The 13,910-nt window shown below is 38.0% G+C and overlaps 1 protein-coding gene across 1 annotated transcript in view; it reads right to left on the bottom strand.

Annotated features, from left to right (window-relative positions):
- Positions 1-3,398: 3,398 nt before the first annotated feature.
- The window catches only part of LOC140159258 (ATP-binding cassette sub-family C member 8-like), a 63,603-nt gene continuing 53,091 nt past the window's right edge, over positions 3,399-13,910 (bottom strand). Inside the window, exons 27-34 of the mRNA XM_072182669.1 lie at positions 11,722-11,833; positions 10,379-10,509; positions 9,070-9,148; positions 7,960-8,068; positions 6,617-6,720; positions 4,943-5,076; positions 4,419-4,481; positions 3,399-3,830 (exon numbers count right to left, since the gene is read on the bottom strand). Coding sequence (XP_072038770.1) covers positions 3,693-3,830; positions 4,419-4,481; positions 4,943-5,076; positions 6,617-6,720; positions 7,960-8,068; positions 9,070-9,148; positions 10,379-10,509; positions 11,722-11,833 — 870 coding nt within the window. The 3' untranslated portion in view covers positions 3,399-3,692. The remainder of the gene's footprint in view (positions 3,831-4,418; positions 4,482-4,942; positions 5,077-6,616; positions 6,721-7,959; positions 8,069-9,069; positions 9,149-10,378; positions 10,510-11,721; positions 11,834-13,910) is intronic.

The following is a 13,910-nucleotide window of genomic DNA, read 5'->3' as shown; positions in this document are numbered from 1 at the left end:
GTGTGACGTATGACACTGTAAACATTCGTTTCTTAGTGTACAGAATGTATCAAAGAAAATGATAAGTCTATGTCTGTTTGACTACAGATGATATGATACGGACATTGGTCAATTCCATTTGAAATCAATACATCCTGTTAATCTTCCACAAAGGGGGTGTAGATTTCAAATGGAATCACCCATTCAGGTAACCACATTTGTATTTCACACTCCCTGTGTGTAAGATCCTCCATAGGGGGTGTACTATAGATTTTAGCTGGAATAGCCTGTTGTGTTACACTTGTCTCAGAGACCCCAGTCACACTAAAAAATGTCTTCCTTTGACAAAGAGTACAATCAGTCTACTCTGAACTACAAAGTACCAACGCATACGCACACATTGTGCCGACTTTGAAGGGACGCATATGTGACCCATCACATCGAAACACGGCAGTTGTTGGAAAACCACATTTAAAGATAATAAAGAAAAAGGGCCTCGATAAATAAAGAAAATGATAAGGAATTTGAACTCTATTTGTCACATAAAATCACCACTCTACATGCGACATTGATGGAAGAGGTGTCATTTTAAAGCTTAAAAGCAGTCCTCTAGCTTGGCAAAGAAACCTACAAGTTCATTTTTGACGACAACTGCCGTGTTTCGATATGATGGGTCACATATCTGCAACAGAGACGCAGTACTGCGCACTGCTAACGCATTGTATACGCGCGAGTTGTCACTTTGTACTTCAGAGTGGACAAACTGTAGTAAATCTTGATTAATTAATTCAGTGTAGGTACTCATTTGATGAACGAAGATCATGAAAGATTCTACACATTGCATACATTTATAATATTATTACGCATTACGCCGTACAGTGCATACACGCTTAGTACGCTACATGGACGCAATAGGAGTGTTCCAGTTTGGCCAAGAAATACGTAATAATATTTATAATTGATCGTGACCAGTTTGCCCAGTGAGTTACTCACTCACTCCACACATATCACTTTGCTTCATCGAACAAAGCCAGTGTACTCATTAGAATTTATTGGGCTGATCCGATATCCAATCCGATTATTGGTTGAGCCTTAATGAGAAGCTTACAATGCATTATTAGTAACAACAGCTGCTGGTGCTTTATGCTTAAATATATATTATATACATGCAGGGGTCAAACAGTGAATAATATGATTTAAAAAAAAATAGGATTGCAATAGAATTACCAAGTGTAATTTCCTACGAAAAGTTGCCCCTGGTCATGAAGGTTTACGAACAGAGCTGGCACTGTATAGCAAGATGTATAATAGGTTTTTTGTGTGAATTTTTTATAATGCTGAATAAGATTTTGAATTTTCTGTGAGAGGGACTGTCCCTAAGGTAGATAGCAGCAAGAGGGCAGCATATCAATTCTTTTACAGTGAAATGTGTTTATTCAGTGTGATGAGTGAGCTACAGAGGGCGGTATACAGGGTTAGCAGCACTGTCTAATCCCTGTTCTCTAATTCAAGAGAATTTATGTATAACATGATTTTAACAAACAGGCAAATCGCTATTTGTCACTAGATGCAAAAATCACAATGATATGATCAATGGCATACCATCCAACTGGTACAAAATTAATATGACAAATCGCTATTTGTCACTATGCAACAATCACAATGATATGATCAATGGCATAACATCCAACTGGTACAAAATTAATATGTAACAGAATGACAGACTAAAAAGTAATTATCCTGCAAGTTCACCCTGGTAATGATGAAATCTCCAATTCTCGCTATTCGCAAATAAGGGCGCCATTAGCGGTTGCGATAATCGTGATGTATCATGGGAAAATAGAACGTGATGTATCATGGGAAAATTACGTATTACATCAAATCCGATAGAGAAAATATTACCATTGTGCACTTTACAAAACACATGACAATATTTTTGAGTTTCAATATTACGGTATTACACCTTTATTTTGATAGACTAAAAAATTAATTGTGCACATTTCAAATCACATTATTAAGTATTATTGAGTATCGATTCGCGTGTAACACCTTTATTTTGACAAACTAAAAAAATATTGTCACGTGTTCTTATTGTAATAGCGAGAATTATATACATCCTGAGTAAAACATTACGCCTAATGGCGCTATGGGCTCCCTTGACCTAACTGGAATTTTAGACACAAACTAAAAGTGCCCTCCCATATTCCCACCAGCAAATAAGGGCACATACCCATAATTCTTGTTGGGATTTTTAGAGGAGGGAGCTCTCTATTTTTACATGAAATTTACCCCAAGGCAAAGGAGCCCAGATGCGCCATTAGGCGAACATTTACGGTATTCACCAATCCGACTAGGCCATTACTGCGGTGTCCCTGACGTAAAACTGTGGTGTCCCAAGGTCAGGGGTTCCATCCATTACTTGTTACTGGGCTATACAGAATTGTACAACAGTGATTGAACAAATTAAATCTCCCACATTGGTACATCTGTGGTTCCGTCAATAGAGGGCCAAATACAGTAAACGCTTCTCGGATTGGTGTATACGATACACCCAGATCACATGGCGACGTAGATGGATCACTATTTTGTGATCTTATGCAAATGTTAATTCCAAATTTGGCAAAAAGCTCTATCCAAACTTACAAAGGCAACTTGATTGACAGCAACTATTGTAACTGCAGTCGATTGTTAGTACAAATAATGTGATGCGATCAAGCAGAATGAGTCTGATGTCGATCAAAATCAAAATTCAGTTTTCAATCTCATTATATCAGCTATTTTCAGAGCTATATTTTGCTGAAAATCCCATCATAATTAAACTTATGGTTCCAGAGATATAGCCATTTAAGTGTTGCTCAGAACAATAAAATATAAAGGAATTTGAATTCTATTGTTGTTTATATCTCAAAATCAATATTCCCGACATCCGACTCATTTTGCTTGATTGCATTACATATGGGTCTTGCCGTCATGTCAGCATCATGGAATATTTATATCCCTAACCCTAAACTCGTACCCCTAAACCAAACCTTAGAATTTATGATAATGCTTACATAAAGGCAGAACCCAATTAAGACACACCATGATGATTCAAGTTAGAAGGCACACTTCATACCATAACCATGTATGGTATGAACATAACCATATAATTATGGTAAGGACATTTAGAGGATCATGGGCCTTGTTAACCAATATATGTGACATGATTAAGGGGAATGAGTCACATGTCGACCCTGGTCGAAAATGTGCTTCATAGAGGACATTTAAGCCTCCAGCATACTTTCCTGCAGCTTGCCGCTCGGCAAGCGGCAGGCGCTTCAACCAATGACAAGCCTTTATTGTGTCCGTTTGTCTGCAATGCGGCGTGCATGCGCCGCTCAGCTGACAAGCGGCAGGGTAGTATGAAACCAGCATTAGAGCTTTCAGAAAATCAATAATTTATCAATCGCTGAAAACAATATAAAACAAAAGAATTTGAACACTTTCTTTGCCAATATTTCAAAATCATTTCCCTTGATCGTGTCACATATATATCTAATTCTCCATCATCTGAGCCCATTTGGTCCGCACAGAAATTTGTGTAGAGCATTCAATGCAATGACCATATGCTATGGAGTAAGAGAAACTGACCAATCATGGTCTTTAAATACGCCTGTAGCTAGGCTCTCACAATCCACAATTAAATATTTTGATTCTAGTTTCAAGGTAGTATACTAAAGGTTAGCCTTCACTAATGATGCAAATATACTGTCCTCTATCTCCAGTAGGTTCTTTGGTGTGTCATATTCTGCTATGTGGCCATCGCTTAACACAAGGATTGTGTCGGCGTCAAGGATGGTGGATACACGATGCTGCATGAAGAGAAAACACAAAATGATGGTTGACTTAACAGAGAAAATCTATAGATTAGGCCACCTTAATTAAATCCCAAGTATCAAAGCTGCTGTGTGCATTAGTAAAATCGTCCACGTTATCCTCTTTGATCTTCAAAAATAGAAAAAAAATTTTGTCTTTTTTTTAACAAAAATTAAAAAATAAAACTCAAAATTCTTATTTGATTTCAAGTTTTCAACAAGTTTTCAACACAGAGAAGAATTATTTTGTAACAATGACTTTATTTGTCTACTATTCCAACATTTGCAACAGACATTGGATACTTTTTGGCAAAAATGCGCACTCATACAAAATACCCTAGTGTTGACCGCAAGAAATAGTAGGGCTGAACAATATTTTGTAAACCAAAATGGGTCTTACGTGTATGGGACAATCATTCTAATATTCACACAGTATTCTATGGGGATTTAATTTGCCACCTTTTTTTATAAAACAGGGCTGAAATACCGGTATGAAACAACAGGTGGGTAGTCAGGGGTCAAGGTCATTCATATCATGAAACCGGTCCATTATCTTTAAAATTTGTGCAAGCAAACATGACTTACAGCAATAGTAAGAACTGTCCTGTCTTTGAATGCTGAGGCTACAACTTCTTGAAGAACTTTATCCTGTGGGAAATACACAAAATATTACACTAGATTAACATAAAATAAAACAACACACTAAAAGCAGATTATGGCTCCTTTAAATATATTTTCTGAGTAGAAATAATTCTAAATATCTGTCCATATCTTCCCCATACCAAAACTACTAGCTTTCTTGAGACATTTAGTTTTTGATTTTTTTTAAGGTGATTGTGTAAAGTGTAGCCCTGCTAAAAGCTGTGAAGATGAAACCAGCAGAGGCAACAAGTTATGCACCCCTGCTTTAACCCTCCTCAGAATTGTACATTTTCATGACGATATTTGGAATCAGCAAAAAAACTGCATTAAAATGAGTACAAACAAGCCTAGTATTGGCTCAGTGGTTCTTGAGGTATAGCTCTTGATATTTTTACAAAATATCTCGAGACTTTTTATGTTGAAGCCTATAAGCCAGCATACAAAAAGCACTAAGTTAACACACTTACCGTTTCTTGGTCAATCGATGCGGTAGCTTCATCCATTATTAGTATTTTCGTTTTACGTAGAAAAGCTCTCGCTAAGCAGAACAACTGGCGCTGACCGACACTGAAATTTTCACCTCCCTCTGTTACCTGAGAATCTGAAAAGAATGTCAACAAAAATGGGATGAATCAAAAATTTCCATTTTTACAGGACTTGGGCTATTACTGTTGAAATCCATACACCCACTATGGAAAACTTCATCTTCCATACAGGCAGGGGGGGGGGGTGTATGGATTTCAAATGGAGTCACCCATTCAGGTAGCCCCATTTGAAATTCACACTCCCTGTGTGGAAGATTAAGGCCATATATGTGACATGTCATGCCAAAAGCAGACACTTTTGGGCAGGTTATCAATTTTGAGGTTTTTACATATCTTAAATATAGAGAGATTTTGCTCCACAACGCCGTTTTCTCCAATGAAATCGGACATTCCTAAGCGAAGATGTTGAGTTCATAAGTTATGGCATTATAAAGTTGGAAATTGAGATATCGGCCTTTAAAAATATTATTGACAATGTTGAGGGTAGGAATTACCTTGAAAAAATGTCTCAAAAATACAAGATGCCAGTTATATTCCCGTCTGAAACTATCAGACAATATTTTTAACATTAATAATGAATCACAAATTCGCAACAAACCCAAATTGTGAAAATATTGCCCCCTTTTTTTGTGGATATTTCTCCATTCACGATCCTGCCCAAAAGTGTCTGCTTTTGACATGACACGTCACATATGTCTTTCATAGGGAGTGTATGGATTTCAACAATTAGCTGTAGACACTCCCCAAAATGAACAAGAAATGCAGAACTTCTATAGATGATATGGTTTATATTCAATGAGAATGTTAAACTATTCCACAGAATTACACATACAGGTATCACTGGCTGGAAACGCAGTCAAGTTAGCTCAATCGATAAGGCGTTCGACTATGGTGCGAGAGGTTGCGGGTTCGAACTCTGGTGATGCCTAGGAAGCCCTCATGGAAAAATTGAGTTAGCTTGAAATTCCCCTGGACAAGGAACTTACTGCTAATTGTCTCGTTGTAACCCGTACAAAACTCGGGAGCTGATTCTGGTTGCGAAGGTTATTTGTAGAATGTCTAGAGTGTGCGCTCTTGAAGCAGCAAAGTCCCTGATTTGTTGTTAAATGGTTTATGGAATGATGTGGGACCGTAGTGGTGATCGACAACCTGTAAAGTGTGCTGGGGCTTGTGGATCAACGTCTAGGCGTTGTGCCTGTGCATATCGCACTATAAATCACTGCGTTTTTTTTGAAACAGTACCACAAGATCCTGGGATAGCAGGATTCTCAATATGCATTCATATTTAGTGGTCTACCATGTAAACAGAAACATACTGTTTATTCTTTAATTATTGGCAACTCAAATTATACTTCCCTGTTTTGATTCCCACTGGCCCCTTACCACCCTGTATATTACTGTTCTCACCCACAATGAGTTTGCCTACATATTGCTTTGCTGTGAACCTGGCAAATAATGTACTGGGTATATTTTATCAATAACACATAACAGGCAATGTAGTTTAATGTGTGCCAAAAAGTGTTTTATTTTAGCCTGCAAACACCAACAAATCCGCTTTGGATGACAATCAAAAATGGTGGATTTCACAAATCTTACCTAAACCAAGATTGAGTCCTGTGACGACAGGCTTGAGTTGTGCAATCTCCAAGGCTTCCCATAATTCATCATCACTACTTACATGTATTGGGTCTAAGTTGAATCTGCAAATATAAAACAGAGAAGAGAAAATGTGATGAAAGCTTGGATAGCGCATGTGAACATGTGATTTCAAATTAGTTGTGAAGGCTAGAGTCTCTAACCATATTATAAAAAGATGCTTGTCACTTAAGGGAAGGGGTATGAACGTTTGGACAGTATTTATTGTGGGACATTAGAGCACATCAGACATATCGAATTGCATTCTGAATACGAAGAATGGCCTGATGATATCAAATAATTTTGATTTTTTGAAATTCGCAATGTAATACACATTTTATGGCAAATGATTAAAAATTGATATTTTTGATATTTAACAGTACTCGAAGTAAGCTTTATAAATCTGATGGTTTCTACCTAATGTGTATGTAGGTGGGATGAAAAGCCGACGATCAATTGAAAATTTTGACCTTTCGTATTGAAGATATGGATTTTTTCTCCCAAAACACCAAAAAAAAGTTTGGTGAAAAAAAATCCATATCTTCAATATGAAAGGTCAAAATTGTCAATTGACCGTCGGCTTTTCCTCCCAGCTACATACACTTTAAGACTATATCATTAAATTTATAAAATTTACTTCGAGGACTGTTATATCTCCAAAATGTGAAAAATATCAAATTTTAATAATTTGTCATAAAATTTGTATTATATCGTGAATTTCATAAAATGAAAATTATTTGATATCAGAAAGACATTCTTCAGATTCAGAATGCAATTTGATATGTCTGATGTGCTCTCTGGTCCCACAAAAAATGCTGTCGAAACGCTCAAAACGCTCATTCCAGTTCCCTTAAAAGCTGAAGAAACGTTAAACTCCAAATATGCTCAACGATAGCTTTATATTCGAGGCTAGAGTCTTTGCTTTAGAAATTGATGAATCCAAATTTTTGTCTTTGAAAGGCAACCAAACAATTTATTATTTTTTTGGGCCCTAGTATGATACAAGCATAGAGGCCCTGCATGCTTTTATAGATTGGCTCCATACAAAGGATTTGAACCAGTGTCCTTCACCGTAATCATGGCGCAGTGCAGTCCATTCAATCAAATGTTGTCATCAACCAACCTTGTTTGATCGTAGTGCATTTGTTATGTCAGTGAGACAAACTGTCGAGGTAGATTGCAATTATGCTTTTGTTGGATGCATTTGAGTAGTGCGCCATATTTACGGTATGATACGTCATATGCACAACCTCTATACAAGTTAAACAAACTCCGACACAGTTTCAAAACAAATGTAGACTTACCTAATAGTACCAGTGAAGAGTACAGGATCTTGTGGTATAATAGCTAGTCTTTGACGCAATTCAATCAATGGTAAATGATTTATGTTCACACCATCAATATAAATATTACCTAACAAAAGAAATAAAATGTGAAAAATACATTCTTACTGACTTTGATATTATAGGAAGTGGTTAGGGTGCATGCAGTGTTTTCCAAGCTTTTCCAAATGTAACCCTTAATATTCGCACATGTATGTGAACGTTGTCACTGCCCACACTGAACTGCATCTTTAGGGCTAAATCGTAAAGGCTTTTGGGATTTTCAAAATGGCCTCTATCTATGTGTGTACCAAAGAGCTTATATAACAACTAGAGGCAAACTACTGTACATGCTCATGTAACCTTTTACAGCTCATTTACATAATGTTGGATACCAGAATTGTATTATGTCTTGTTGATCCTTCTAATTAGCATACTTTTGAATACCTCCATATTTGGTACTGCCTCATTAATTATCAATACCAGTACGTTGTTTACATAGTGACATCATTTAAGTTTGTCACTTTGTCAATACAAAACATGTCAAACAGTTGCACTTTTCTTTCCATTACTGTTATATTGTCAAATACCATATAGCTGAGGTGTTAGTTCAATATGTTAGAAAAATATTTCTGCTGATGACCCCAAATTGACATTGGCTAAATAAGCTGCGATTTTGACTCGGCAGGGGCAAGTTCTTGTCCGTCATTTTATTTTCTCAGACAACTCCACCTTTTGAGGTCACTTAGCTTACCAGTCGTTTTCGTTATCTTAACTACAGGTCGCACACTGAAAAGTGAACTTTGATGTACGTAGTGCGAAAATTATTGCCGTACATTTTTTGGTTTATGTGTCAGCCGGGCTGGCTACGTTTGTGGCCATGCATCAGTATACGTATCACAATTTCCAGATGTTACATTCGCCGTTGGGCAGGAAAAACCTCCTATGTGCTTGTGGCCCCTGATCATGTTTAAAACAAAACTGCCAATAGGTTACATAGGGGTTTTGCTTTAAACATGTTCTGGGGCCAATGACACATAGGAGGGTTTTACTGCCCAACAACGATATAATTTCCTTGGTGTGCATACTCACCTTGAAATGTATCTATAATTCTAAATAATGTGAGTGTAAGAGAACTCTTGCCACTCCCTGTTCTCCCACAGATGCCAATCTACAATACAAAACACAATGTCATTTCATATTATACAAATATGGGTTGGGTTATAACTCAAGTAAGTACTTCAAACAATTGCTATGTTATGATTGGTAATATGAAAACCATTATGAACTATCAAGTAATGCACATGAAATCCATACACTCCTTATGGAAGACATGACCTTAATCTCCTACACACAGAGAGTGAATTTAAATTGAGTAACCCATTCAGGTAATCCCATTTGAAATGCACACCCCACCTATGTTTCAGATGGATATTTTATTTTTGAAAAGACCATACATACCAGCGATATACAATACATAAAAATAATTTTGTATAGCCCCTCACAAAAACTAGTGCATTGCATATGTACTTGCTCAATTATCATTTTTAGCACATTTCATTGCACGCTTGAATGGGGTTCTTTTTTAATGGACTTTTTAATTTTACATGTAAAGTCTATTCAGATGAAGATTAGAGATGGCTGGAAAGGGCCCTATAGTCTGATATCAGGCCATTTTAGGCACTTGAAGGCAAATAAAAAATTGTGTTACAAAATTTGCATTGAATGCTACTTGAGCAAGTACAAATAAGAGGGGGTTATAGTAAAAACAAAAAAATAGGCGGTTCTCGAACCACATGATCCCCCTGGCTGGGTGGTCAGTAAACTTGTACCTCAGATGACCCCTGGTGACCCCGAAATGACCTTCCAAAAATTTGGCTCTAAATGTAGACTGTACCCACCAAGTTTCATGCCCATACCACAGTTTTTACTAATTTGACCTCAGATGACCCCTGGATGACCTCAGTGACCTTGCGGAAGGCAAAACCTAACCAAAATGGAACACACATACATACATACATACAGAAGGAATACACTATCGCAATATCCCCCTCATGGGTGTATGGCTTTGATAAGTAATTGCCAATAAGCAAATGAAAAATAGTGTGTGAGCGAATGTGTTTACTGACAAACGAGGACACCCACATGACATTTCACATTTAAACTGTGGACCAATCTGCAATGGTGGACCGTCCTCGGTTTCTGAGGCCCTTATTGTGCATTAAAAATACTGACCACGATTGATAGGCACATTTCATACCTTGTAACATACACACTAATACACACAAAAAAGTGCCATTTTGGTCCTCAGTATGTTGAATAATCCTCATTTTTATACCAATACACAAGGTCCACGATTGCCGGCACAAGATGGTAGGGGGTGTGGTAGTGAGTTACTTACCTTCTCTCCTGCTCTGAAGTGAATATTGACATTATGTAATACAGGATCAAGTTCTTTGGCATATCTAGCGCTGACTTCTTCATATAAAATATCACCTTTATCAGGCCAACTCTTAGCAGGAAACATGGCCCCTACAAAAACAAACAAAGTTAAATCACTAACAACATTGGTTACAGCAAGACTATTATGATTTATTGAGGCAAACATATGGTGAAAATATGTCAGTATTTCTTTTGCAATCCCTTTACTTTTATGATGACTACACTTTAAATAACTTTCTAGCAATAGATGATAGAAACATGGAATTTATAGTAAAAACAAACATAGGATTTATAGTAAAATCAAGCTAAAAAATTCCTACATTTAGAAATATAAAAATGTGGAATTTGATTTGATCTTTCTTCAGTCACATGGGCATCGTTTTGTCTTGTGTTACTCTGATAATTGCACACAAAGTGCCAAATTTGACACTATTTTTTTGGGGGGTACTCAGTACAAATGACCATACGGGACGTGCAAAACATGGGTAGCATTTTCAGCCTTCTGGTATATCAATGACCCCCTTTTCAAAGCCTATTTTGGTATATGAATGGGTCCTTTTTCAAAATTTTCTCAATTTTTTCGGAAAACAGCCCAATTTTTCCTTAATCTAGCCAAAATTTTCCCAAAATTTTGGGAAAATTTGTGACAATTTTGGTTAAATTCGGCCGAAATTTCGACTTTTGGTATATCAATGGGTCCAAATTTAGTATATTTATGGGTCCACTTCCAAAATCTCAGCGCCAACTCCCTACCAATACAAAACTTGAGTACCCCCCACACACACAAAGACCATACTGGTACAGTATGAAAATGATTGGTTTGGGTGGAATTAATAGGTGGATGTTATTAAACAACGCACTATAATCAAATGCAGTAAACAGACAAGCGCATATTTTAAGTATACATCGCGTATTTACTGCGTTGGATGCACTTGTCTCTGATTGGCTGCTGAAGCAATCTGCTGTTGCCGACTGGAAATTTATGAATGAACTGTGCGCCGTACACATTGTTAGTTCCGAATTTGCAACATCGCGGTAGTGTCCCTCGTCAAAGGTTTGCTGCATTTGATTATAGGGACTGATACAAATATTCCAAACCTATATGCTATTAATTCATCCATTCAAAGTGTCAAGTCCTGTTTACCAAAAAAAAACCCACCAAAATTGGCTCGGTCACATGATTGGTCACTATTTCATTACCAGTATCCAACATTTTCATCCTGATATTTACTACACGGCCACTCCTTCCCCTCCCTCCTCCCCTTCACCCCACCCTCAACTATTATGCCCCTGTAAACCTACCATCATATTCTTCATTCTTTAGTTGTGTATAGAACTGTGCACGTTCAGCTGAGTTCATCTGCATTTCCAAATCAGCCGATGTTCTTACAACCATTCCAAGGTGACCAGATATCTGGAGAAAAATGGTCAAATAATTACTAAATATTTCTCGCATGTAATGTTACTTTTATTTTTACAGGCCACTTCATGTTTCATTAATGCCATAATGTACCATTTTATAATATGGTATATTTTTTTTCCAAACCTGATTTTTTGGCATACCGTATTTACGTCAAATAGTCGCCCCCCCTCAAATAAACGCCCCACCACTTTTTTCAACCAAGATGTTTCAAAAATTCCGATATTTCCATGCTATCTTGTGTAGTAAGCTTACCAAGTTGCTCACATGGTTGATAATAGCAGCAATAAATGGCGAAAATCTGCATCGGCAACCCGGAAGTGAACCAAAAGTCAGTGTCAAAAGTTCATAGTTCGTCATTTTAGCGTAACTTTTAAGCTTACCTAATGATTTTAACAGGAATTGTTGTGCTACAAATGACCTCTAATAAACGCCCCCCCTTGGGAAAATGTAACGCCCCCGGGGGCGTTTATTTGACGAAATACGGTATACATGTAATCGTTTTGTTTGTCAGGTCAACTGGGCAATTTTGACATTTTGTTGTATTCAGACATTAAAAAAGGAAAGTAGAAAAGAAAAATAGCGCAGTGATTTATAGTGTGCTATACACAGGCACAACACCTAGACGTTGATCTACAAGCCTCAGTATTCTTGGTCAGTTTGATTTACCTGCAAAGCATATGTAATAGCTAGGCCTACTAGACTAGCCTCCAATGCCCATGTGAAGGCTGATATCATATACATGTAGGTCACATACCTGCAAAGCATATGTAGTAGCTAGGCCTACTAGACTAGCCTCCAATGCCCATGTGAAGGCTGATACCATATAGGTCACATACCTGCAAAGCATATGTAATAGCTAGGCCTACTAGACTAGCCTCCAATGCCCATGTGAAGGCTGATACCATATAGGTCACATACCTGCAAAGCATATGTAGTAGCTAGGCCTACTAGACTAGCCTCCAATCCCCCTGTGAAGGCTGAAACCATATAGGTCACATGCCTGCAAAGCATATGTAATAGCTAGGCCTACTAGACTAGCCTCCAATGCCCATGTGAAGGCTGAAACCATATAGGTCACATACCTGCAAAGCATATGTAATAGCTAGGCCTACTAGACTAGCCTCCAATGCCCATGTGAAGGCTGATATCATATAGGTCACATACCTGCAAAGCATATGTAATAGCTAGGCATACTAGACTAGCCTCCAATGCCCATGTGAAGGCTGATACCATATAGGTCACATACCTGCAAAGCATATGTAGTAGCTAGGCCTACTAGACTAGCCTCCAATCCCCCTGTGAAGGCTGAAACCATATAGGTCACATACCTGCAAAGCATATGTAGTAGCTAGGCCTACTAGACTAGCCTCCAATCCCCCTGTGAAGGCTGAAACCATATAGGTCACATACCTGCAAAGCATATGTAATAGCTAGGCCTACTAGACTAGCATCCAATGCCCATGTGAAGGCTGAAACCATATAGGTCACATACCTGCAAAGCATATGTAATAGCTAGGCCTACTAGACTAGCCTCCAATGCCCATGTGAAGGCTGAAACCATATAGGTCACATACCTGCAAAGCATATGTAATAGCTACAATCCAGGAAAAAAATAGTTGGCACACTTGCACTAAACAATGGAAATGCGAGCCCTATCAAAATTGGAGAGGCGAGTGAAACATGTATGCAATATATGTGAAGTACAGACTCCCCCCTATATCTCACCCTTCCCCACTCCCCATCTTTCAATGTTGGAGGGTCTCACGGACCTGTTGACAACATGGCTTGATCCAACATTGAATTTGGGGAGCGGGGGAAGAGATATACCAAAAGACAGGCAAAGTATGCCAACCTTTTTTTCTAGCCTCCAATGGCCCTGTAAAGGCTGATATCATATACACGAATCCGACTTGACACATTCCTACACCTCACTGGCGGCCATAGTTGGGGGCCTTTCATCCATTTTACGCGACGCAAGTATCACAGGCGTGCAGCGTTTACCGCTCACGTGATGCAAGTGCTACGCACTCCGATGCGCTCGCGATAGTGGGCGTCTTGGATAGCAATC

Source organism: Amphiura filiformis, chromosome 8, assembly GCF_039555335.1.
Source record: "Amphiura filiformis chromosome 8, Afil_fr2py, whole genome shotgun sequence".
Classification (NCBI taxonomy): Eukaryota; Metazoa; Echinodermata; class Ophiuroidea; order Amphilepidida; family Amphiuridae; genus Amphiura; species Amphiura filiformis.
This window is presented reverse-complemented; position numbering and strand designations above follow the sequence as displayed.